At 44.6% G+C, this 25841-nt stretch overlaps 1 protein-coding gene across 12 annotated transcripts in view; it reads right to left on the bottom strand.

Moving 5' to 3' along the window:
* Positions 1 to 25841, bottom strand: part of DGKD (diacylglycerol kinase delta) — a 59542-nt gene that overhangs the window by 18732 nt on the left and 14969 nt on the right. For 11 of the 12 annotated variants that reach the window (XR_010433190.1, XR_010433191.1, XR_010433192.1 and 8 more), the window contains exons 3-15: positions 25108 to 25188; positions 10267 to 10371; positions 9356 to 9488; positions 8742 to 8848; positions 8083 to 8208; positions 6964 to 7066; positions 6287 to 6449; positions 4162 to 4270; positions 3277 to 3416; positions 2464 to 2548; positions 1811 to 1905; positions 1612 to 1711; positions 1185 to 1458 (exon numbers count right to left, since the gene is read on the bottom strand). Coding sequence is in view for 8 of the 12 variants with exons in the window: in XM_064666754.1 (XP_064522824.1) it covers positions 1185 to 1458; positions 1612 to 1711; positions 1811 to 1905; positions 2464 to 2548; positions 3277 to 3416; positions 4162 to 4270; positions 6287 to 6449; positions 6964 to 7066; positions 8083 to 8208; positions 8742 to 8848; positions 9356 to 9488; positions 10267 to 10371; positions 25108 to 25188 (1621 nt within the window). In the remaining 4 variants the exon portion in view is untranslated. Of the gene's footprint in view, positions 1 to 1184; positions 1459 to 1611; positions 1712 to 1810; positions 1906 to 2463; positions 2549 to 3276; positions 3417 to 4161; positions 4271 to 6286; positions 6450 to 6963; positions 7067 to 8082; positions 8209 to 8741; positions 8849 to 9355; positions 9489 to 10266; positions 10372 to 20615; positions 20924 to 25107; positions 25189 to 25841 lie in introns of those variants that run through there. The other variant, XM_064666761.1, reaches the window with a different exon arrangement.

The following is a 25841-nucleotide window of genomic DNA, read 5'->3' as shown; positions in this document are numbered from 1 at the left end:
TTTCCTCCCCAGCAGCCCCTGCCAGAGCACAGCTCTAAACTGACCACAGCTACTCTACCAGCTCCTCACCTCCACAGGGGGACGAGCTCCCCTTCTTGCAGTCTCTTCCCCTCCCTTGTGCTGACTTTGGAGTTCCTCAAAATTACCCACAAGGCAATCCAACCCACCAGCCCACCAGAAACAGAAACACTTCAGGCTGGATTAAGCAAATTGCTTGGGCTCCAAAAGAACTCCACAAACACCAAACTGGCCTAAGGTAAGCAGCAGCAAAGTGGGGCAGCAGTGAGGTCAAGGCCTCTATTTCACCAGAAGCAGGCTGTTTGCTCCACTTCCCTCATCCCATCCTACTTCACCTTCAGGATAGGTTGTATACAGTGCTGCAGTGCTGGAAATCCAGGCAACACTGCAACGCTTTGTAACTTACTACACAGTTGTTAGTAGTGCACATTTGGGTGTGCCCTGATGTCACATCTGCAACTTCAATGCTTTTACCTCCAGTGACAAGCTGTAAAGTATTTCCTTTGGTCTCAGTTAAACCCTTGTTTATGACTAACATCTGGAAAACTGATGCCTTTCAAAGAAAATAGAACCTTGAGCTATGGGGGGTGTGCCTGGACAGAGATAAGAGTTAAGATATGGAGAAGAAGGTCACCTGCCTAAGAAGTTAATAACAGAACAGAACTGATTTGTACCAAAGGTGCTTTCCCAGGGACAAAGCTTGTTCAAGAAGTTCCTGCCTGCTCTTGCAGTTGTGCCACGGCAATGTTTTGCTCAGCTCTGCTATAAAGAGATTTCTGAAACAATCCAAGTTAAAACACTTAAAATGCTTTTTTCCCCAAGTATTTTCAGATCTGTTTTACAGCAAGGCCATACAAACAGCTGCACTGACACAGTTGTGGTATGGGTGGGGACAGACAGGAAATGCAAATTAACAGAGTGTGGGAGGGCAGGAACTTCCTAAACCAGCCCAATGGGAGAGAAGACACCTTGATCTTCGGGCTCATTTACCAAACAATGTGTCCAACAGGTGGGTTTGGCAGAGATGGCACTGAAACTAAATAACTGAGTGGCTTCTCTAGCTCAGGAGAGCTGCTGTCAATAAAGAACCCTACTGCCCTGGAACAAAGACAATGTATTCTTCTCAAGAGGCTGCAGAAGTGCCAAGCAGGACTCCTGACAGTCACCTTTCTCTGCGTGCTCTATGATCTGGCGAATGGCCTTTTTCAGGCTGTTGGCCCTCAGCATGAGCTGCTCCCGGGGCCGGAATATCTGGGGCCGCGCCGTGCAGGACGAGCCCACCGAGCGCTCGCTCGAGGAGTCACAGGCACTGCCCGACCCATCCCCGTCCTCGGTCTCCTCTGCAATGGTGGGAGGAGGGTTTGGCAGAGATGAAGATGCTTGAGATTCATCATTCAGTGTCTTCAGCAACGAGTCCAGCTTCTCCTTCAGGACACAGCACTACAAGGAGAAGAAAAACATCTGAGTAGAACTAACAGTAGCCTGGGTAGCTCATTTTTTTAGTGCCTGCTGAACTGCTGCTGTCCTAGTTCTCTGCAAACAGAGCAGTTTTACATTTTAGAAGTAGAAAGCCAAACAATTTTCAAATTTTACCTTCCTGGCCATGACCTCTGATTCCTCTGAGCTTTCTGTTGCCTTCTCATAGGCTTTCCCTACTCGAGCCACAAAATCCTTCACTGTCTCACAAAGCACCCTGGACAAAGGAGGGAGTGAAAACGAAGTCATGCCAAGATTGTCACAGGATTTTCACACTGCAGATTTCACTTAAAGAAGTTGTCCTCTAAATACTCACTTGGCTGAGGAGATGACCACTGAGTGTTGGTCAGAAGTCAAAATTTTGGACAAATGAGCAGCCACTGAGTCTTCATAGCAGAGAATCTTCTGCACCTGTTGACAGTCAGAAACAAGTCATTGGGGTGCTGCTTCCCAACATTACAACAAATGCTGTGCAACCCTGGCTCCCCAGAGAGTACCAATCACTCTACAGGTTCTTTTTGCCCTGGAAAAGTTCCACAGTCCAGGGCTCAGTTACTCACTGAAGACCTGAATCTGAGGAAAAAACTACTTCTGAACCTAGAAACGATCAGCAGTGCAGTTCTTAGAGTCTCTGATCAACTGCAGATCTAAAAGTACTTTTTTTATGACTGCTATGCAGCTTGTCACTATTTCAACAACTTTTTGTCATGACAGCAAATAAAAGTCAATTATTTCCTTTCTGTTCTGTTCCCAGGATCTTCTCCTCATCCCTCGTTCTGCTTGTTGACTCTGGTAACCCAACCTCCATCCTTCTCAATAATATTTCATTGCCTTAAAGCTCCTGATCTTTGCAGCTCTGGCTGCACCCAAGCCATGGCTCAGGTCTGCTCCACTGGAGCTCAACCACTGTCTCCCATCTGCTCCAAGGCTGGTGCTCCAGTCCCCTGCTCTCTGCATCCTGGGAGGTACCTCTGAGTCCTCACTGAAATCCTCAGTGACTGTGGAAGTAGAGGCCTGGCGAGGGAGTTTGGTTTCATACACCATGATGCTCCACCTGTGAAAAACACACTTGTCACTACAATGCAGATGATTTCATCCTTTATCCAAAGGACATAACAGGTTAGAACCTCAAGGCAGAACAAACTGCACTATGGGGGGCCATGACCGATACACGGAAGCCACAGAGTTGGAATGGAAATGCAGAGGGGCTGAACTAGGGAAGAGGGAAGGATGACAAGATGAACAAATATTCTACAGCACAGGGAACTTCCCTGTACTTCTCTCTTCACAGAAATTCTATGGGTATTACTCAATTCAACATAAGAGATGCCAAAATGCAACTCAAAAAACAAGAAGCATTTTTAAATGTACGAAAATATAGGAGGTATCAATACTAGAGGAAGACAGTCACTTCTGCATTCAGCTTTCATTTCTAAGCCAAACTCAAGATAAATTGCTTCCAGTTTACCAAGAAAAAAACATAGCTTAAAAAAATAAGTCATGACTTTAAGGGTGAAAAATTCAACTGATGAGAACTCTGGAACAGAAGAGAGGACACAGGACATCAGACAATTTCACTTGTTACTGTTCTGCAGCAGTGACATGGAAAGCCAGACCACCTTTTGTTGCTAGAGGGTGACAGGGGATTATCAAAAAAAAATGTTATCTGGCATTAGTAAGAGGCCCAGCAGCTTGGCAGAATCAAGACAGCTCCGTTCTCCCCTGGAAGGATATTTTCACACAACTCTTGCACAGCAGAGAATGTTAGTGACGGTTACTCACCTGTCCAGCATTTTGGTACTGGCCCTCTCCAGCTTCTCCAGGATCTGTGGGAGCTGGGTGTCATCATCACAAGCAGACCCCCAGCCTAACACACGGGCAAGGTCATTCCCTGTTCCCAAGGGCAGCACTCCCAGCTGGCACTGCATTAGAGAAAAGGAAACCAAAAGTGATATTCAAATGGGAAAACACAAGCCGGGAACAGCCACAAGTAACATTACTGATTCCTTAATACACCAGTCACTGAGAAACAACTAATCCCAGGGTGGGGAGAAAGTAACTGGATGGGGAAAACAGCCAGGAGAGCATGCAAATGTAGAAAAATTTCCTCTGCTTTTAGTTGTTAATTGAGAGGGAAGCATTTTACAGCTACTACCTGAAGGAGCACATCGCTGAAGTAACCCCTCCTACAGAGGTTTGTATGTAACCATCAGGTGGTGCTGTTGTGTTTCTGTAAAATTAGCAGACACAGCTCCCAGACAAAATGGAAACTAAAATTAAACACCTACTCCAATGAAGTTTCTGCCTATGCCAAGACTCCAAAATTACACCACGAGAATTAAAGGGATGAGGAATTAAAGGGATGAGGAGCACAGGCCACGTGGAACTCCCAAATTTTCTAACTGCAGCCCTTTCAGAGCAGGTCTCTGCTGGCAAGGGAACAGGAGTACTCCAAAAGCTTCATCTTGTGGAGGAGCACTGGAGTCAGGAATAATGAATTAATCCATTCCTGCTTCTGGCAGAAAACTCGTGAAGAGCCCTGCTGTGGGTGAGCTTCCAGCAGCTTCAGTCCTGGGGCAAACTACAGCTGCATGACCAAGGAAAGTCTCTTCAGCCCATGCTGTTGTTACTTCATTCCTTCACCCCACCAAGCTCCTGGGCAGGTACCTGTTTGTGAAGGTTGAGGCTATCAATCTCAGAGAGAACCCAGCCAACACTTCCATCCCCACCACAAACCAGGATCCGGAAAGTGTCAAATTTCTGGAATAAGCGTAAACTACAGAGGAAAGAAAAAAAGCAAGAGGGAAAACCAATAAGCTGTTACAGAAAGAAATGATAAACAATTCCAAACCAGGTAATGAACGTGGCAGCTTTGCTTACTGTAGGCTCTGATTTCACAATGAGTACAGGTCACTGTCACACTACAGATGAATTAAAATGGTTATAATTAAAGAATTATAAATACAGCCAAGCAACTTACAATGGCTATTCACTACAGAAATATCTCCCAGACATGCTCTGCTACTAAAGCAGGGCACTTTTGTCTGTACAGAAGAGGAAACAAGCATGTGATAGCTGATTATCCATTGAATTAACTCCTTTTTGCAGCCTCACACCACTTACTTGTCACTGTTGGACTGCTCTGAGGCCACACAATCAAAGTAAAGCTTCAAGACAGGGAACTTCATGCAGTCACTCAGCAAGGAGACAACTGCAAGAGAATGTAAAGCCTCACAAGCTTTAGTCCTCCTTCTGGAAAAGCAACACAAACCAACACTCTGGCACCTGGTCTGTCCTGCAGGCAGGCAAACAGCTCAGCACTGTGAGTTGCTCTATTCACCCTTTCCATAATAATTAAAAACCTCTCCTTAAGCTGTTTGAAACTGTGCTTCTTACTGAACATCTTCAGGACCTACTGCCTGCTTTTACTTTGGTTTTACATGTATGCTTTTTATTATTATTACCTAAACAGGATTTGACAGAGTACATGGAAATCCTTATTTTATCAGGCATTGTTGACACACAAAAAATGCCTACCAGAAACGACAACATCTTATGGTACAGTCTAACTGGCACCAGCTGAAAATATTTAAATTATCAAGAAGCAGCCTTTACCCTACACTATCACTTCCCTTTTGAGAGAGCATAGGAAAGCAGCTTTTTTAGAAGGTGTGCACCACAGCTTGAGAAAATAACTGATTCCCTCTCTTCCATTCTCTCCTGCTTAAAAGCAAAATTCCTCTCTCCAGTCAGTCCAACTGGGGAAGGGAAGAAGAAAAATACTTAATTTTACAAGTCTTCTTAGTTTTCAGCCAAACACATCCCCTGGACAGCACACTGCAGTTTTAAATGCCAGCATTTTGCAATGTGCTATGGCAAAGAACACAGGAGTTCTCAGGAGAGCAGAACCCAATGGTCACTCATCCAGGAGTAGACACTCCTAGATTTAGTTCCCTGCATCTACAGATCTAGTCAAAGACTTGGAGTCACAGTCAGAAATGGATGAGGGAAATTTACCTTGTGTTGGCTCTTATTATAAGGAGTATCAATTTGCAACAAAAGTTACTCAAATCTGATGCAACAGATAAACATTTGGAAGTGGGCAAACTAAAGACCAAACCTTTTTTTTAAATGAGAGTTGCAGAAATACATTAAAGAAATTTATTCCACAGCACTCTCTTTTTTTTTTTTTTTAATCTACAGATATTCTAGTTAAAAAGTCTGAAATGTCACCAAGATCCCAGGGTAGAACCAGCTTTACCAAATGCACTCATAAGAGATCTTTTCCCAATATCACCATAAAATCTTTAAGGGATGGAAGTTTCACATACTTCCCAGGTAAGTTATTTCTCAATAAATCTCATTTTGACAATATTAATTTTCTATCCATGATATCTGTCTGTTCACTTGAGTTAACTGAAGTTAATTCTCCTTAGCAGTAATCAGGATGCCTGTTACAATCTGTTTGCAGACAAGTTTTCTTCTGCATTCAAGCTTTCTATGCTTGGTCTTCTTCCAGGGGAGTGTTTCTGGAATTCCCCCAAAAGGCCTCAAGCTGTCCTGCTGTTACTCATGAATGGAAATAATAACCTTTTTCAACAACATTTTTGGTTTTAGCTAATCAATAACACTAAACACAGAGGGAGGAAAACCCCTCCAAATTTTGCAAGTGGTCAGTTTTCTCTGAGGAATAGGTTCCTTGTTATATTTGAGGATGAGCTTAACCAAAGAAATCCCTTGTACTTCTCTGGTATTTACAAGGAATGTGTGTTTCTACAGAATATCTGCCTACCCCAGGTGAGGTCCTCCATTCATGAGGTCAAAGACCTGGGCTGGATTCAGCAGCTGTTTGAATCTTCGTAGAAATTTTACACCTTGGTTGTCTCCACTCTTTGAGTTGACAAAGACCAACAAAGGACTTGTGCAAGAAGGGGGACAAGTAGCTTTCCAGAAACCTGTTGGGGAAAAGGGAAGGGAGAGGGAGGAAAAGCCAAGAAATGTGAAGCTGTCCATGGAGATGGAAAGAGAAAAAAAACAACACCCCACAGCCCAGCCCAGCTATGAAGCAGCTAATACTTGCCTTGTGCTTATGGCACTCACTGGGCAAATGCCAAACGTGCACAGCCCTGAATCCAGCATGAACCACACCTCATATTGCCAAGTATCACACTTATCTCCTAGCAGTATGCCAAAATTTTCAGCTTCCCCAACCTTCCCAAACTGCTTCTGCAATATAGTTATTCTCAATAAACTTCACCAGCTGCAGCTCAGCAAACACCGACACTACAGGGTGATAAACTGAGTGCAAAAGCAAAGCAAACAGCTCACTCAGCAATGGCTTCCAGTTGGGAATTTCAGCAACACCAAAAGCAGAATTTTCAGCTGACAGAGCCTGGCATTAACAGTGTCAGCTGAAGGGACTGTGACTGAGAGGAAGAGAAACAAGAGCTACTTACTCGCAGTACTTACCATCTGAATCAATGCTGTTCAGAGCAGTAGGAGGAATGACAGACACTTTGCACAGCCCAAGAGGGCACTTGTTTGGCAGCAACTCTTTACATGCTGTGTGTACCTGGAAACACCACCAAAAAAGTAATTCAGACCCTCTCAGGCACTGTGGTGTAACTCCTAAAGCCACCCAACAAGAGGCTGTAAGACCAAAGAAAGGTGGTGGGGGTGAAATGACCAGGAAATATCAATTGATAAATTTATTGATAAAAGTTATTTTAAGAATGATCTAATCAGTCTTCTACTGATATATCAATTAATAGAAACTACAAACTCCTTTCATTAGTATGTAGTTTGCCATTTGAATTTGTGAGACCAGCACTTTGAGTGCTGAAAGGACCAGGTAACACATTCTGAGATACAGAGTAGAAACAAAAGAAAAAGCTGGGAAGTCAAGAAAACAAGAAAGCAAAAAACAAAGCAGGAAACCATGAGGGACATAAGAGGTAAGAGAAGAAGAGATTAATGAAGCCCCCCAAGAAAGGAAATACAAAGTAGAGCAGGGCACTCCAGTAATTTCTGGTACACCAGGGCTGCAAGACAGAGGGTTTGCTTGGGATTTGAGCCCCCATTCTAAACACTTATTTTGTGATACTTCTCTGACTAGTATTACAGACAACTGGAAACACAGCAAGATCTGCACCACTGCAGTGGTCAGGCGAGAGAAATCTACTGCAGTGGAAGGGAAACTGCTATTATTAAAATAGCTGAGCATTCTTTACAGTTTGTTGTACCTTTCCAACTTGTAGAAATAACAAACAACGCCTCCTTAAAATCCAACATATTCCATCCCTGAAGCATTGATTCATATCTAGTGTAATTAGATTCTTCTATGAAAGCTCACTCTCAAAATAAAATGAGCTTGCAGAGAAGCCAGGTACTTATTTCAGGTTACTTTTATGCATCATAGTGACACTTTTCAGCACAACTAAATTTCTATCTCTTGCAGAACAATAAAGTCCTTCATGGCAAATGAAGGACATGACAGCACAGTTAGAGATTTCGTTTTGAGTAAATGTCATTAAAAGAACACAGCCCAGAGCTGAGCAAAGACTGTCCCTTACTGAAATGATAACTCACCATGGCTTTGCACCACAGGCAGCGCCAGTCTTGCAGACGCAGGACACTGCCACAGGTTTTATCACACACGGTGCATTTGGCACTCACGGGCAGGTTCCCCTCCAGCCACTGATGTGGCATCGAGATCTGCAAACGGCACAGAGGGACAGAACCAATATGGACTCATCAGAGGGCAAATTAAAGGGGCAGGTGGCACAGCGGCTCTGAGACAGACAAAGAAGCAAGTCTTCATATGCACTGTTTAAGGAGAGGAGAGGCAGTTTCTAGAAAACACCTGAGGACCAATTTTGGCATTTTACATCATGCACAGAGTCCAGGTGACTCACCCCAGGCTACCCAGGAAACACTGACTTGCATCATATGCTAAGGTGCTGTTCCAAACACTCATTTACTTTTGTTTTGCCAAAACTCAGACCAAGTTTCCTGTGTCTCCAATTATTTAACCTTCAATTCCCCAGTCCATAGCAGGAGTTTCTTCCTATTAAGGAGTCCTTGCTACCCCGGTCAAACTTTTCACACAGAATCTCATGCCCTAGAGGCCCTTCCCACATAAAGGCAGAATCTGCTGTTTGTGTAGTGAAAGAAAAACTAAAGAGCTTTTTACAGGGCCAGTGCTTCTATATCAAAGTAAGGCTGCAATAGTCCAGGCTAACACCTACCCCATCTTCATCCTCAATGATATCTTTCCCAATGGAGGCCAGAGTTGTCCACTTGCAGTTGTTGGTTGCCCGCACAGCACAGCGCTTGTGAGCTTTAAACTTGCACACTATGGAGGAAGAGAAGGACACATTAATCCTTCCTCAGAAGTCTAATGTGAAGGTGTGTAAATAGCTCCTGAAGAAAGGATGGGCACGCTTTACCCTCGTTAGCACTGCCAAAACAATCAGCTCTAAGTGTTCTGAGAATGAGGATCTAGCTAGAAATTCTTGCCTTGTCACTTTTGCCAGTTGCTTGTACAAAGCTTATTTATATAGTCATACACTCCTCCATCCTTTTGCACAGTGTGGGTGCCACCTCATTCACACTGGAAGCATGAGCTGTGCACAGCCATATATGTCTCCAAAGCCTGAGCTGAGAAAGAACAACCTCCTGGCATGCACACATTTAACAAGGACGTTCTTACAAACAGAATTTTTTTAATGAACAGGAGTATTCTTACGCATACTCTGCCTGCTGCCTCAGAAGTGCGTATCAGCTCACTGCAGGAGCAGGACTTTAATAAGGGAAGGCAGCATTTGGGTCTCTGGGGAACCAGGAGAGGGAGCAGACCTACCCTCACAGGACAGCCCGTGCGAGGTGACCCCGGACAGCGCCTCCCGGCACACGTTGCAGTAGGTGGGCCGGGCGTGCGAGCAGGCGTACCAGTTGTGCATCCCTGAGAAATGGTCCATGCTGTACTGGGTAGACTAACAGCACAAATGGGTTACAGCAGAGTCTAAAGGGAACCAACAAGACTTTTTTCCTCAAAGACTTGCTCAAAGCAGTCAGAAAAGGAAGAAACAGAACACTTTTCTACCAGGGAAGAGTAGGCCACGTGCAGTTTATACACACTAGCAGTAACTCCAGAAGGTCTTCAAATCCAAAGAGATTTCCTGCTCCTGTCCCACCTCCCATCCTTGTCTCACTACAAATGAACTGGAGAATTTATCTTCTGGAGAATTTATCCCCATTTTTTGCTGGATTAAGTTTTCAGCAAGATCAGTTCCCCAACGTGGCTTATTGCGTAGCAGAGGGATGCTTGTGCCAGCATAAGGGAGGCAAGAGCAGAGTGGGTAAAACAGAAGACAGCTTCTCTTGGTGGCAGTGCTGGCCTCACTCCAGCCCCAGGAAGCAGGCAGATGCACTGAAGCAGGCACAATACCAAACAGGCGAGATGGGAATTAGGACAGGGAGGATAACTGAAGAGTGAAAAGATAATGGGAGGGGAACTGTGTTTCATAACCTACCCCTACTCTGGAAAGTGCTATCAAGGTTACCAAGGTTACATACAAAGCCACAAATACTCTTTTGAGAATCCCTTCAGTGTATTTGGGATCAGTTTTACAGAAGGCCTAACACTATTACCACCCACTGTAGTCAATGAAATGACTTATATTGACTTCAGTGGAAGCTGACTGCAATCTCAAACAAGCTGTGCATTAGCAGATGAGACACAGAGTACAATGGAACACATTTTCCTATTACCTCAAAATGTTCACGGTTTTGTACAGTCTTCAGTGCTGCAATCCAATCTTCCATCTCTTTTCTGTTATCAGCACAAAGGATAAGCTTCCGACATGGAGTGATAATCTGAAGAGAGAGAAAGTGAGGAGTGTGTATTCTGGGCACATCAGTGAGAGACAGCAAGAGACACCTTGTCACTAGTTCAGCTACTGAAGCTATTTTCAGAGGCAGGGAGCTGCACAACAGAACTTATTTGCACCTTTCAGCCATGCTTCTCTTCCACCATAACATACCCTAATTCCTTCCTAAATGTACAGAACCACAGAGATTTGAGCTGTCATTCCCAATACTGAACTGAGTAAAGAAATCTCTCACACCCAAATAACCACCTAGCACAAATCAAGCATAGAGCAGCAGGATTGCAGACCTTGCATAAGTGGTTTTAAATTGGCAACAACATTGAAACATTTTGTTAATAGTATAATATATCAGTTTCTAGCAATTAATCAATCAGATAACATACTTTGTAATATCATACTAAAAATCTGTTTCGTCATGACAAGAAGGGAGGGAGGAGGGGGGAATAGAACAAAATAAGTAATCTAGAAGAGAAATCACTGTATTTTGAACCCTCATGTTTCCTTCTATGTTTATTACCTGAAAGATATTCCAGCAAATATTCCCCTAGCAGCTGGAGGTTGTGGTGAGTTTGCCTCCCTCTAAAAATCCTGTCCTCAATGTGTTTCTGTCCTGGGTTAATTCCCAGCATTAGCTGCCCTGTGTTAAACAAACAGTGTTTTAACACAGAGCAGAGGGCATGCAGGGGGCCACGCTCCCCTCTGCACAGGAAGGCAGCAGGTCCCTGTGTCCCCTGCCACCAGTCCCTCTCCTTCAGTCACACGGCGGCAGCAGAGAGAAATAAAGCTCTTCAGAGGACCATGGCTGCTGTCCTCGGGGCTGCCCAGTCCCCAGGGCTCCAGCCCTGACGAGAAATCAACACTTATTCTCCCTAACACAAAGCCTTTCTTCCCCACATTGTAGGTATCTCACTGGCACCTCCAACTGCTTTCCATCAAACTGACTTCTTAAGTTAGACCACGACTGAAGTGTTTGCAAGACCTGGATGTAGGAAAGGCTGTGTAAGGTTGAGCACCACCAGCAAAAATCAGAAGGCTCCCTTTTATGTCAACTCTAAAAATTTCCTTTTTTCCTTTCCTGCACTCCTCTACATTTTGTACATGAAAAAATTTGCCTACATAATCTGCTTTTCCAGCAAATTGTACCCTAGCATCTGAAAGAATGGATTAAAATAAACTTGGTTTGGGCCAATTTGATGAGGCCCAACCATGCAGCCAAAGTTCTGTTAATGAACACAAACACCCACACATATCACCCCAATGTGTGACTCCTATTTATTTCCATTCTGTTTCTCACTTCTCTCATTATCATTCATAAAACAGATTAAAAATAAAAGCCTCTGAAGTTGAACATCAAACTTTTAGTTGATGCTGAAGTGCCTCAGAGCATCTGCCAAGAAATGTGGATGTAATGTCAACAAAAGAGATATACCTGGAAATTTCTGCTTTATTTTAAGCTCTTCAATTTTCAATCTCTATTTCTTTTCATTGATAGACTGCAGCATTCACCTCCAATAACATCAACCTGACTCAGAGGTGTGACCAATGCCTAGAAAAGGGTGCTACAGACACATTAAATGGACAGTGAAAGGGGCTAAATCCCTTTTCAAAGCAGCAACTGGCCATTCATATTAGAAACACAGTTCTGGCATTTGGATCATTCTATCTTGGACAAAATGACCTGATCTGTATCAGCTGTAAGCAAACAGAAATAAATATTTACGCTATTCCAAAAATAAAACTTTGAAAAATTCCTTCTCTCTTCCCTCACTTTTCATTTAAACAATTCCAATTTATTCCCAAAGAAGGTAATCACAGGAATGTTTCTTCTTACTTGGGTAGGCGGAGAAGTGAGCAGTTAAATGCATTTCCATCAAAAACTCTGCTATGGAGGAATGGTTACCTTACAGAAAGTTTTTACAGAGCATGAAACACTGATGCAAAAATCAGCATGAAGTTAGAAAAGAACAAGGGGCATCTCTGAGTCCTGTTAAGAGGAAGTAGCTTTTTCTCTGGAAGTAAAACCAAGTTCAACTAATTTGTTCAGAGAGCACTGGGCCTGCCTTTTTTCTGGCACCAAAGCCAGGAACATCTATAACTGCACATGCACAACAGTACCATATGTAAAGTCCAAACACCCCAGGATGAAACATCCAAGAACCTCTCACTGCTTTCAAAGTAGCCAGGTGTGGTAAGGAACCACCACCTCTTTCATCAAGCCACTGGCTCTTGAGCACTGGGGAAAAACAACTCCACAACTCCTAGTCAGTGCTGTCCCCTTTCCTATTTTTCTGCCTTGGGGGGGGGGGGGGAAGGGGAGAAAGGAAAATGTGAACTATAGCATAGTTTTTAATCACATTGGAAGACATGAAATTTAAAATATTGGCATAAAATACAGAAATGCAGACACTGTTGAGAAGAATTAATTTCTGAGGCTACTGAGTTACTGGATCACTGGAGAGACCATCCAGTATAGAAAACAACTAATCCCTTCTTAAGTCACCTACTGCATCATCTCAAAAAAACCCACATTCAGTGTTAGACAATCCTCTGCTCAAAGAACAAAGTTCATAAGACAAGAGGATAAGTAATGAGATTAAAAGATTTTCATACATGAATCATCCAGATGAAGAGTCACAGAACTAAAATAAAGGGTCTATTGTGTAACAAAACTGCAAATAAAATGTAACTGCAGGATACATTTAGGAAGAGTGTTCCCCATTAGTCAGTTCTAAAGCAACATTTGCATTGCAATTTATTGGTATCACCAGAGATGGGAAATAAAAGAATAAAATCTCAAACCTCACTCCTAAGAAGGACAAATTGGGACAACCCAGGCTTCACTGTGAAGGACTGATAAGATTTTAAGGTAACTAGTGCACCAATTCTTTGGGGAAATGAAGAAACCATACAGATCTGTTTTCCTGATTAACATGCAGTGGTGTAACAGTCAAACATTTTAATGGGGATAATTAGGAATCCAGAAACATGTTAACAGGGACACTTCCTTCACAGGGTGGTTCAACAGCCCTTCACACACCTCACACACAGCCCAGCCAACCCAGGTACCCTGGGAGCACAGGACACTCCTGCCTTCCCTGCACAGCCAGCCCAGGTACCTTGGGAGCACAGGACACTCCTGCCTTCCCTGCACAGCCAACCCAGGTACCCTGGGAGCACAGGACACTCCTGCCTTCCCTGCACAGCCAGCCCAGGTACCTTGGGAGCACAGGACACTCCTGCCTTCCCTGCACAGCCAACCCAGGTACCCTGGGAGCACAGGACACTCCTGCCTTCCCTGCACAGCCAGCCCAGGTACCTTGGGAGCACAGGACACTCCTGCCTTCCCTGCACAGCCAACCCAGGTACCCTGGGAGCACAGGACACTCCTGCCTTCCCTGCACAGCCAACCCAGGTACCCTGGGAGCACAGGACACTCCTGCCTTCCCTCCACAGCCAGCCCAGGTACCCTGGGAGCACAGGACACTCCTGCCTTCCCTCCACAGCCAACCCAGGTACCCTGGGAGCACAGGACACTCCTGCCTTCCCTGCACAGCCAACCCAGGTACCCTGGGAGCACAGGACACTCCTGCCTTTCCTGCACTGCAGTAGCTGCCAGGCTCTCACCTGCACAGGCTGACGTAGAGCAGGAGAACCACTGCACTGTCCTGAGCAACAGAAAGAGGTTCTCACTCCCAGGGAAAGGAATACACCCCTCCTACCACTTTTACCTCCCTCTACTTGAGGCAGTAATTTCAGCTCCAGACACCCACCTGCCGAAGGCCACTGACAGAGGGACAGAGGCTGTTACGGACACTGCGCTGTCCAGACAATAGCCAGGAGCCATCTAACACCTCACACCCAAAACTATAAAGTAATTCTTGTCATCTCAAAAGCAACCTTGCCCCTGGAAAGCTGTCCTTTCCCAGCCAGGGAGCTGGCTCCCAGCTGCAGCTGCGATGAGCCGGCGCTCCGGAACATAAGGCTTGGTTATCCCTGTTGGCAAACGTGGCTACAAACCAGCACGGTGCAGCTATTTTTCTGTGTTCCGGCTACAGCTCTTGACTAACATCCTGGAACAGTATATTCCACAGGATGACGACGCACTAGGTGAAGTAGCATTTCCTTTTATTTGTTCTAAATTTACAAAGCAGTAATGTCATCTAGTGACCTCTTGTTCTCATATAAACGGAGAGCACGAAAACAACCATCTGATTGCTTTTGAGTTAGGGTGAAGGCTGCCTTGCTAGGAGTAAAAAAAAAACCCACAATAAAAAGTCTTCAGATTTATTTATGATCTCATACATTTTTGATCTGTTTGGGGATTGGCAGAACTCTGAGTGTTCCTGTCCTGAAACAGCTCAGAATTTTATCTCGATATGAGCAATTACGCAAATTAAAAGTGTGTGTTCTTCCTAAAAAGGGAATATTAAAAACTAACATACTTTTTTGATCCTAAATGCTACTGAACTTTTGGGTGTGGTTCTTTAGATTTCACTCCTGAGGAGGAACTGGATACCCAGAGCTCACCACATGGTGACATGATTGAGGCCTAATCCTGACCAGAAAAACAGCTCCACAGTCATGGGGAAAAAAAAATCTTTGAATCCTTCTAATAAGTCCTGGAAAGCCATGAGGATGGATGGGAATGGCAGGAAGGCTTAAAGACATTTCAAATTAGGGCACAGGTTAATTACAAGCTGAATATGAAACCCTGGAAATATCTTTTGCAGAAATGAGGGTGACAATCAGCTCCCCAGCAGGTCACCCCTTTGCAGGCAGTTATGTGCCCCCCTTGCAGATGAATCAGCTCAAGTCTATTAGAGAAACTCTCCATTTTCAGGCTTGCTCACTCTAAATCTAAAAAACCCTGAATCTGAAAACAGCCATGCCTTCATTGGCTCTCTTGTGCAAATACCAGTGCTCCCCTGACACTTCAAATTCAGCTTTATCTTGTCTGTCTCTCCCTGACATGGCACATGCCCTCTTACCAGCTGTTAACCCCCATCACCTCTCATGTTGACCCACACTCCTCTGTCCAAAACTAACACCACTTTACAGACATTTCAAATCCAGCCAGCTGGCAAAGAACAGAGCCAACCAAAGAAAATTCCCCATTTCACGTTCTAAAAATGGACTGATGTCCCTGGATGTCCTTCCCCGATGAACAGCTGTGAATAATCGGATTAGAAAGGCAGTCCAAAAAACTCCTATATTAGACCAAATTTTACTTCACCCTCTGCTGTTTTGCTGTACTGAGCAACCTTCCCCCACACAACAGTTGGAGCATAAACTTCATTTTCTGGTCTTGCTGCCACACAAGACAACTTTATCACCCCTGCTCACTTCCTCTTGCAGCATTTTCTGGCTGCCCACAAACTTCTCAGCAATAAAGTGACAGTCTGGCCAAGCATGCCCTGGGACTGTGAGTTATCAGAGTAGATCTGCTGAGCTTGGTGACCACAAAAGATGGCAAAGCAAGTTAAGATCACACTGGCCCAATCATGGAGCTGGCAGAAGAAATGCTGCGGGGGAGATGGGACAGGAGGACATACAGCTTTGCTAAAAACAGTTTTCCTGATGTGATACATTTCTCAGAGTGCCCAAAAGCGGGTGTATGAGAACACCTGCTCGTTCTGACTGCTTCCTTTTACTCATATCCTGTTCAAATATAGTCTTATGTTCAAAGGTGCTAGCCATAAATGCCCCAAAGAGATCCGATCCCACGTTATTCCAGTTGATGACCGGAGTACAGAGACAACAGGAATTTCTGGAGTTCAAAAGACCTAGCAACTAAGAATTTAAAAGCTGCAAAACCTTCAGCTTATCACGTATGGCAAAGGTGGGGAAACACAGCCAACTGCTATGTTTGCTTCGTACAGTGGAGTTTGCTCTTGGTGTCCTAAGAGCCCAGAAACTCAGGAAGAAAAACTGGGTGAGATTGTAATGAGGACCCAGCCACTTCTCCACGTCAGCTCCTATTCCAGAGGCAGCAGCAGTGAAATGAACACTGGAGTACAGTAAAACACCTCCCTGTGTTCAACCAGCAAGATTCACAAACCACCAAAGTCACTCTATGTTTCAAACACAATTGCTGAATTTGCACAGCAGAGCCTTAGACAGCACATCAGTGTGACTTCAGCAGGTTTCCACAGATTGAAAGGGAGAAATAATACAAGTATCAATGCTTAGACTCATGGGGGACTGAGCCTTGCCTTCCCCCACAGACAATATCCCTCTTCTGCTTTGCAATTCAGCTTTCACCCAGTTTTGCCAACAAATTCAGTCCCATTAACTCACTGCAGAGGTCACCTAGAGCTCTCTAGAATTGCACTGATTCTCTCCCCCCAAAACCTGGATGCTACAGGACCAAAAAAATCAGCTTTTCACATAACTCTGGAGAAACCCACCAGTTTTGTATTTATTTTTATAGTGTGAGATCTTAATTTCCTGCTGAATGACCATCTTCTACCTATGGAAACTCCCCACCAAATAAAACGAGTTATTAATGTTCTTATAGTTGTGCCAAATCCCTTTCCTTTTTTTTTTTTTTTTTTTTTTAAATAGCAATAACAAGATTTTCCTCAAAGCCCAAAGTGGCCAAATCTTTGTTCACAATATACTGGGTATTTTACCCCCACTTTCCACATGGCTGTTTTACCTTCACTTTCAATCTGTAAAATCCAGGACAGCTCATTTCCATAGGAAAACAGGTACAGCGAGTGTTGTGGTCTCTCTAGGACCACTTTTACACCATTAGGCTAAAGCATCTGGCAGTCTGTAACTCCTCTGCCAGGGCACCAGTGCCTCTCTGAGCACTGGCACTCACGTCATTATGCTGTGCCCACAGGTCAAGCTCAACTCGTGCTGACCCTCCATCTGGGACTTCTCCCAGTCCCTATCTGCATGTGGGAAATCAGACCAGACAGAGCATTCCCTGGGAAAATTATCATCTCTCATACCAGGGTCACATTCCTACATGCTTCTGGAAACTGTTCCTAAACAAGGCACATTCCTGCTCTTGGCAATTGGTAAGAGGAACACAGACAAGGAGAGGATTTTAGGACTTTCGCAACCACTTACCAGATGTCAAAACCAGAGCGTGCAAGGTCCTTGCCACTGTCAGCAGGTAAGAAATGCAAACTATCCTGGTAATTCAGGCCTATGAATCACTAGAGATGTCCATGGATGGAGCAGCATCCAATGGGATCTGAAACAGTTGCCGTGCCAAGTGCCAGAGCAGCTCCATATCCACGCACCTCCATCTCATGCAGCAGATGCATCCCTTCACCTGTTTTCCAGAGGACACAGCCCTTCCAGGAAGAGTTCCTAAACAGAAGCATCCTGTCCAGAAAGGGCAGCCCATCTGGGAAGGTAAAGGATATTTCAGAGAAACCTCCCTGCTCACTCAGAAGCAAACCCATGAAGAACAGAGGGCAGGTCAGTGCTGCCCAGTGCTGGAGCTGCTGTCTCTGTGGGCTCACACACAGCAAGGCTTGCAGCTAATAAATCACAGCACTGGGCAATAAAAGATCTTGTCCACAGGAGGAAGATGACCTGTGACTGACAGTTCATTGTTAGGAACAGCTCCTCACAGCCCCCTAAGCTCAGCTGTGCTGAAAGGAGGCTGGTAGCTAGCACAAAAGGAAATGAGCACCTTTCAACAGCTTGATGAATCCAGGAGCTTTCCACACCAGGTCACCAGGCAAAGACAAGTCCTGTTTCACACACTATCACAAGAACTACAAGTAGGGAGGCTGCATTTCTGTCAGTAATGTTAGCAAGCCTCTCCCTCCATAAAAAGGAGTCTTCCTTCTAGAGAAGCTCCCATGTAAAGCTAAACATGTTCTCAAAGGACCTCCTGCTCACGACAGGTTGTTCTGCTTTTGTGTCTCACCTGGAAGGGGAGAAGATGCAGTTACAAAGAGATTATCAAACAAAAGCTCCCAGTGTTCAGGCACAAGGGCAGACACTTATTTCAAAGCAGAAAACTTCCCTCTAAGGAAACAAAAGCTCTTCACAAACAGTCGCCCTCACTTGCCAGCTCCCTGTCTGTCCTGTCCCACAGTAAAACACATAAAGCTCAGTCTGACCTCTTCCTCTCACAGTAACTTCATCTTTCTCAAAACCTCCTGTATATTTTCAGGTCGTTCTGTAATGTACAGTAGCAATCGCCAGATCTCTCCACCCACAGCAACTTCTTCCAGACTTTTTAACTCTTCTTCCATGTTTATCCTCTCTTCGATGGTTTTTCTGCAGATTTTTCCTTCTTTTGTGACAGCAGACTAATGACCAGCTCCCACAGGAGGCTGGATTAAGAGTCCCAAAAATCCTTGACATGAAAGGATTTTAAATGACTGTTTTCACTGACCAGCAGTGACTCAGAATGGTCTGTTTACCAAAGGGCCGTTTCTCAAGGAGAAAAAACTGCACTGAAGTCTGGATTACAAACTACTAAAATAGCAAAGTATTTTGAAACTGCAGCAGTTCTGACAGGAAATGGGGATTGAAATGCACTTAATGAAGGGAGGGGGAAAACCAGCAGAGTGACTCTGGACGCGGTAGTATATGGGTCTACTCATATTTTCAGCTGCTTATAAAGGAAATTCTGACAGCTGCCAATACAAACAGAGTAGGAACACTAGCAGAGAGTGTACAATTCCTGAACATGTACACACATGGGTGTGGAAAAGACAACAACCCCCAGCAAAACCCGAATTTCCAATGTATGCTCTAATTTTGCCTGGCTTAGAGAGGAGAGTTTACAAACATGGAAGAAAGAACCATCCTGTTCACAAGTCCCTCTTTTCTAATCTTTCCATTTTCCAAACTCTACTAGGGCAATCCATGACTGTGTGAGGATTCTGGACACCTCCTGACTCCCCTGTGTCACTCTGTCCCCAGATTAGCCACTCTTTGTGCCCAGTGCTGAGAGTTGGTGCCTTCCCTTTGGTCCCTCAGCCCATGCTGAGGAAGCAGGGGAGGAAGATCCTCTCCCTTGCTAGGAAGCTCAGCATATGTTCGATCTCATGTTTTCAGAGGCCACTCGGGGCAGTTCAGGGAATCTGTGCAAGTGTCAAACCACGCAGATTTCCCCAGTCTCTATCAGCCCAAGCTCAAAGTCCATGTCTGACTTTCTGCAAACAGCTTGTAACAAAAGTTCTAATATTCTTTCTCCTCATAAAAATAAGTCACATGCTCTTTCCTGAAGCTTGTATTTCAAATCAGCACAAATAACCCCTGATGTGGGTCCCCCTTGTTCCAGCAGTGCGTTACAGGCACGCAGCTCCTGTGCTAGACGTGAGCGGCAAACTTTCTGTAGCTTCAGCAACTCTAATTACTCCTTCAAAACCAAACTCTTCAGAGAAGACTTCACTGCCTTCTCTGCTAAAAAGGATTTATTTTCACTTAAAAGCACTAATACAAATAATTCAACTTGACAGAAAATCATGAAGAGGCAAAGGCACTTTCACTTCATTGTGAGTGAATCTGCAGACAACAACAACATACTCTCCCCACCAGGAAGTACCCTCAGCACTTCAATCTTTTGTTGAAGTTCAAGCACTCTGCCCCCTGTTCTTAGGAATAGTTCATTCCCCCAAAATGAAGACTCATGCTATTTCTCCACAGCATCAATAATCCCTGGGACAGTAGAGCAAAATTACAGAGTCTAGAGGAGATCAGATAGTAAGGTACAACTTCACAAGACAGAAACTGGCAACTTTGCTGCTGGAAAGTCAGGACTAAGTAACAAGGTTATAATAAAATAAAATTGTAGCACTCCTCAGGCTTCCGTACAGCTGGAGAACTACATCCATACCGCTTCTCAGAGATGACAGCACACTCTCCTTCACAAGCACCAGCAACTCCCTGTTCCTCAACCTACCACAACCACCGTCGCCTCCAGTCACACAAGCGCTCTGGAATAGAGGTATTACTCTAATCTCAATGCTTCCTCTCTCCTGGGACATTGGTCAGGGTGAATCATCAGTTAATAAACAGAATTTCTTAACTGATGGGTGCAGCACTTCCAACAGCACCACAGGCACATTTCCCTTTAGCCCTGTTCTGGAGAACTCATCTGCATAAATCCCCTCAGGAGGGAACACCTGAACAGTAAGAGCTTGTAGCAAACATATTCCAAAGCACCTGAGCTCCTGATGATCTGTTACGCTGGCACAAGAGCCACGTTTCCCAGTGCTCAGTCCAGAACACTCAGAATCCTGCTCTTACCTTTCACGTTCAGTCGTCCTCTACACCAGCGTCCAGAGCAGCCCAGTCCCTCAGGAAAAGCCCAACCGGATGCGATGACCGGCATTTGTCTCATCTGTGGTCAGTCTCCCTGAGCTGTGTTCCACTGGCCACAAGCTGATTAGCTGGCTGCTTAAGGAGGAGCTGGGATAAGTTTTCTTCTGCCGGCAGTACAGTGGAGAGGCAGGCGCTGACTGGAATAATATGCTGTTTCCTGTCTGCGGCTGAGCTGAGAGGTACTTCCCAACAGAAAAGGGTTTACAGGAGCTCAGGAGCTCAAGCTCCACCTCTTCTAGTGCAGAGCCTTTAACTATGGAGGAGGGGTCACCAGCATGGTTCTTCCACTACACCATCAGCTTCCACCACCAGAAAGAAGAAACCAAACTACACACAACTCTCTCTCCACACAGGCTCCTATGGAATCTCAAAGCTTTCAGTCAGAGGGGACAAGAGCAAATGCTGTGACTCATATTTTGTGAATGAGGGTGAAAGTCCACACCACCATTTGGCAGCAATAATTGGAAAACTTATAAAACCACCATGTGAGAATCGTATTGGAACACAAAATCTGTACCTGGAAAGATGTGATGTCCTTTCCAGGCTCTCTCCTGATGACGACAGGTGTTTTTTACTAGTATTAAAGAACACATATTTTATCTTTATACAAATATACATATTCCACGAGGCAGGAAAGGGTCAATGAAGTGATAAGGACTCACTCCATCAACCGTGCCAACTGCACTGAAGGCAGCAGGCTTAACTCAGCTGGCACCTTCTAGAAAAGAGCAGATCTTCAGCCCACAAACTGATCTGAGAAGGAAGAATTTGTTCACTACACACACATTTACAAAACTGGGCCAAAGTCTTTTCAACGACTCTTGTGGGGGCAGCTGTGGATGCAAAGTGTTGACCTGAGCACCAGGCAAGAGTGATTGGTGTCCCCCAAACCTCATGAGCGTTGTAGGGGAGAAGGGATAAGGGTCATATTGGATGGATCAGGTGCACGACATAGGTAAGGAGTCATTTTGAGAGAGAGATCAGTAAAAGCCAGGCTTGCTGGCATGTTCTAGAGAAAACACTATTCCAGGTTGAAGTATGGAACCCATCCTCACTGCATACTTTGCTTTAACGCTCCTAGCACAGCTGCAGGCTTGTCCATTAAGTGGGTGTCTTACCAAATCATGCTACTGCAAAGCTGCACTGTCCAAGAAAAAATGTTCATGGAAAGAGCTGAAGTCTCACTGGGAAGACTCAACACACCCAGTGTGATCCCAAATCATCTGCTTTTTAGAAATCACGAGAAGTTTTGAGGGTATTGCTGAGAAAGCTCTGCTCAGAAATCAAGGTCAGGCTTTGCCCTCAGCCATACAATGCTGATGATTCTATTCCATAATGAGTAAAAATGTAGCACACACTGATGGCAAGAATCCAGGCTAAAAGTTGATTGCTCTCTTTGAAATAAAGGGTCTTGAACTACCAGGACAACACAGTTTTCATTGAGTTTGTACCACAGCAGATCTTCTCTAAGGCCCTGTGCAAGACAGCAACCCTAGGAAAATGCACTGGTGAGAGATCTAGGCACCACATACTGAGGGATCACAGGTGGAAACCCCCTTCACTTACAGCCAACACATCCCAAAAGAATTTACCTTGTAGACAGCTGACTCTGAAGGACAGAAGCGGCAGAAATACGACAGAATCAGCAAATACCACACCTTTTGGCCTAATGAGAGAAGAGAGGTCTGGCATGGAGCTGCTGCAAAATTTGTTCCCAGAGGCTTCCTGCTAAATACCTCTGCAGCCACACTAACTGACATAAAGGAACAACAGTTAAACATAAAGCTTTTTCTTACACCTCAGGGGACACAGTTGTACAACATCTTAAGTCAAAGATGCCCCAATCACACGCTCCCAGCCCATTCTGTAGTCATCCATCCATTAACTCCAGATAGCAGTCCTGAAAACTCTCCCCACTGCAAACAGGATACACTTACTGAGGAAATCTATGCAGGATCAACTAAGTAAACAACAGTGGAATTCGTTATTACACACTCTTCTTTTTAGAGGAACAGGTCTACGTCTTAAATACTCACTTCTCTCGCTCCCCTGCCTGCTGACAGCAAACAAATTACCTGTCAGGCATGTCCTATGCAAAAGGTTTACTGGCAGCTATTTTTCAACCTTATTCCTCTATGTATGCAGCATAACCTTTGCTGGCTCTTGCTCTGGTATTCTTCTCTCCTGATGCTGCCTCCTCATGCTCCTCACTGCCCGGACACCAATTTCTCTTCTGGCTGGTCAGCCCTTATTACCTCTTTGTTTTAAATACACATTCTCCTCTAAGTGCTTTATCTGGTGTTTTTGTCTCCCATTTCCTCTGTCAGTACCTTAGGGGTGCCACTCATGCAACCTGACCTGCAGAATCTATACATTAAGCAGTAGAGATGCCTGGAGAGAGGCTGAGTTTCCTCAGAAAGAAACCACTCTTTCATAAATCCAAAACTACCACTTTCCATTGAAGAAAACAGAAAACCAAAAAGAAAACTATCTAAAACTCTGCTATACAACACCAAGTGCTGCATGCTTTCAGTTTAGGAGAAAAACTCAAATCATGTGTCCCACTGACTTGAAACAGGGGAAAAAAATGCATCAAAGAATTCTGAGTTTTAGAGAGGAACCAAGCCAGGGAAATACAGAGAGGAAAGAAAGTGCTCTCAAAGAAAATCAACAGAAAACTGCCTGACTGCAAGGCATCCAAAGCACTGACAGCAGCGATGTGGCAGAGCAAACAGCAGCAACACCAGGCCACCTTCTGATCTTCTAAGTATTTTCAGAGCTCACAGTAAACCACAGTCAAGCCCCTCTGTAAGCCACGATACAAAGAGTAAACAGAAATTAAGAGGAAACATGTTTTTCCTGAAGTTTACCCGAGCCCCATGATACAGTGCTCAGCTGGAGCCAGTGCAGACTGTACCTGCTCCTTGAGTTTCACGGTAACCCTGTACTTTTACACACCAGGGAAGGCAGGGACTGGCAGAGCCTGATACCAGAGTCTTGGAAATAACTCTTCACTGTTGGACTTGGATGGGGCAATCTGAGAGAGCAAACACACAACTTCCTTCCATCCCTAAACACAGTGTTCCTGAGGGAGATTAGATCTCTCCCAACTATACCAACAAGCAAAACAGTAACAGTACACTTACCTGAAACATCAGTCTTTGTTTATATCTGAGAAAACTGAAGCAAGATCCAAGATAAAATGCTTTATTAACAGGTAAGTAACTTCATATTCTTGAAAACATATCCCCTACTGAAATCACTACAGAATCCTCTCTGTGCTCACACGTTGACAACTGATATCAATATTTACTATCAGGCCTCCTACCTGTCCAGTTATGGATGTAGAAAGTATTTTCAAGCTTTGGGAAGTATTGGGGTTTTATCTGGACACAGGGTGGGTGCCATGGCTGCTTTCCACAGGCACTGCAAAGCCAAAAGCTACAGCTACACAACAGAGATGGCCTTTGGCAGATGTTTAAAGCAGCAGGTCCCTCCTGCTGCAGCACAAGGCACACTGCTCAGCCTTGGTCACCACCTACAGGTCACCATCCTGCAGGGTCAGCTTCCTCCCTCCACCTGGACTGCTCCCCCTTCCCCTTCCTCAGAGCAGCACTGCCTCCTTTCTCCACATCCTCCTCCCTCCGGAGCCCTTCAGGGGCTGCATGGAGGTTACTGCTGCTCAATTCCAAAACTCACACCAAGACTTGACACTCAGCCTGCATGGCTGATGTTAATGGCTTTTTTCTGCACACCAGGGACTCCCCTCAAAACGGAGCTTGAAGAACACCTGCACCTCAGAAATACAATAATTTTTCCTCCTACTTCCTGAGCCTGGAGAAAATAAAGCAGGGATACCACCACATCTCCAGACTGCAAATACCTGGCACACATTTCACATCTAACAAGTATCCTGAACCAATTCCACAGTTATTTCTGTGCTATTCCTTTCTGTTCCTCCTTTTGCTTTCCCACTATATATACCACATATATATAAACATACATACAGACACACACAAATAAAGTCAGAGAAAGAAGTTTACATATTTTAATGCCTGAAGGGAAAACTAAATTCCTTTTCCAAGATCTGCAGCATAAACATCAACATTACCCTTAACTCCCCCAGCAGAACAAATTTTTCTGTCCCACTGTGTGAATGGGTTCTATCAAGCCCTCCCAGCTTATAGGTAAGCAAATCCCTGAATGCTGAGTTTTAGCACAATACACAGTAACCCGAGGCACTTCCCATGAGCACACAGATGAGTTATCATGTCGTAAAGAAAAACAAGTTTATAATTGTTTTTTATTTTCAGTGAAAGACGCTGTGAAGATTGTTCAGATGTTTTTACAATCTGCAAAAGACATGGGAGCGAGGAAAAGACGGAAGAAGGATGGAAAATAATGCAAAAAGTCCTACCGTGAAGCTGTTGTTGACATTCTTTGTGCTGGATTCTGCCACGCTGGCATCTGTCAGATCCACCTCATCAAAAATAATGGACTGGAAAGAAAAAATTCAAAATCCCAGTGAATTACTGAATCCAGTGTATAAGCAGCAGACTCAAAGGGAGTCTTGCCTGGCATGGTCCATCACAGCCTTCTGTGATCCAAAGTAAACATCCAGCACCAACAACATAATGGACCTGGAAGTCTAGTTCCATACACTGGGGCTCACTCTGGCTTGTCTTTAGTCAGTGAACTCAATTACTTTATTTTTATTAAAGAATCATTTAAAAAAACAAACAACTGTAGGCTTTGTTCCCATGAAAGGAGACAGTTTCATATCTATTTGACTATCAGCATACTAACCAGATGCATGATTTGATACATTTTAGCCTTGCTTGTCTTGCTTGCACTTTCTCTTTTCATTCATATTCTCTCCTTCCTATTGATTCAGAGCCCATTCCCTACTAAAATGCACCAAGGAGGGAAAACATGGAAAAATCATTACCACGGGTCCTCAATGCTTTACTTCAAAACCGAGGATTTCCAAGTGTGAGGCAAAACACAGGGATCTTCTAGTAGCTACAAAGCCTGCAGACAGGGGCTTAAAGAGCACATGCTCCTTTCTCTGCTGAGGGCTGCCTTCCCACCAACACCCACCTGCCTCTGAGCCCCACCACTGACTGCCTTCCTTGGACTCCCATGGATTGG

The sequence above is a fragment of the Pseudopipra pipra genome, chromosome 10 (genome assembly GCF_036250125.1).
Source record: "Pseudopipra pipra isolate bDixPip1 chromosome 10, bDixPip1.hap1, whole genome shotgun sequence".
NCBI lineage: Eukaryota > Metazoa > Chordata > Aves > Passeriformes > Pipridae > Pseudopipra > Pseudopipra pipra.
The sequence above is the reverse complement of the archived record's forward strand: the minus strand, read 5'-3'. Positions and strand labels throughout refer to the sequence as shown.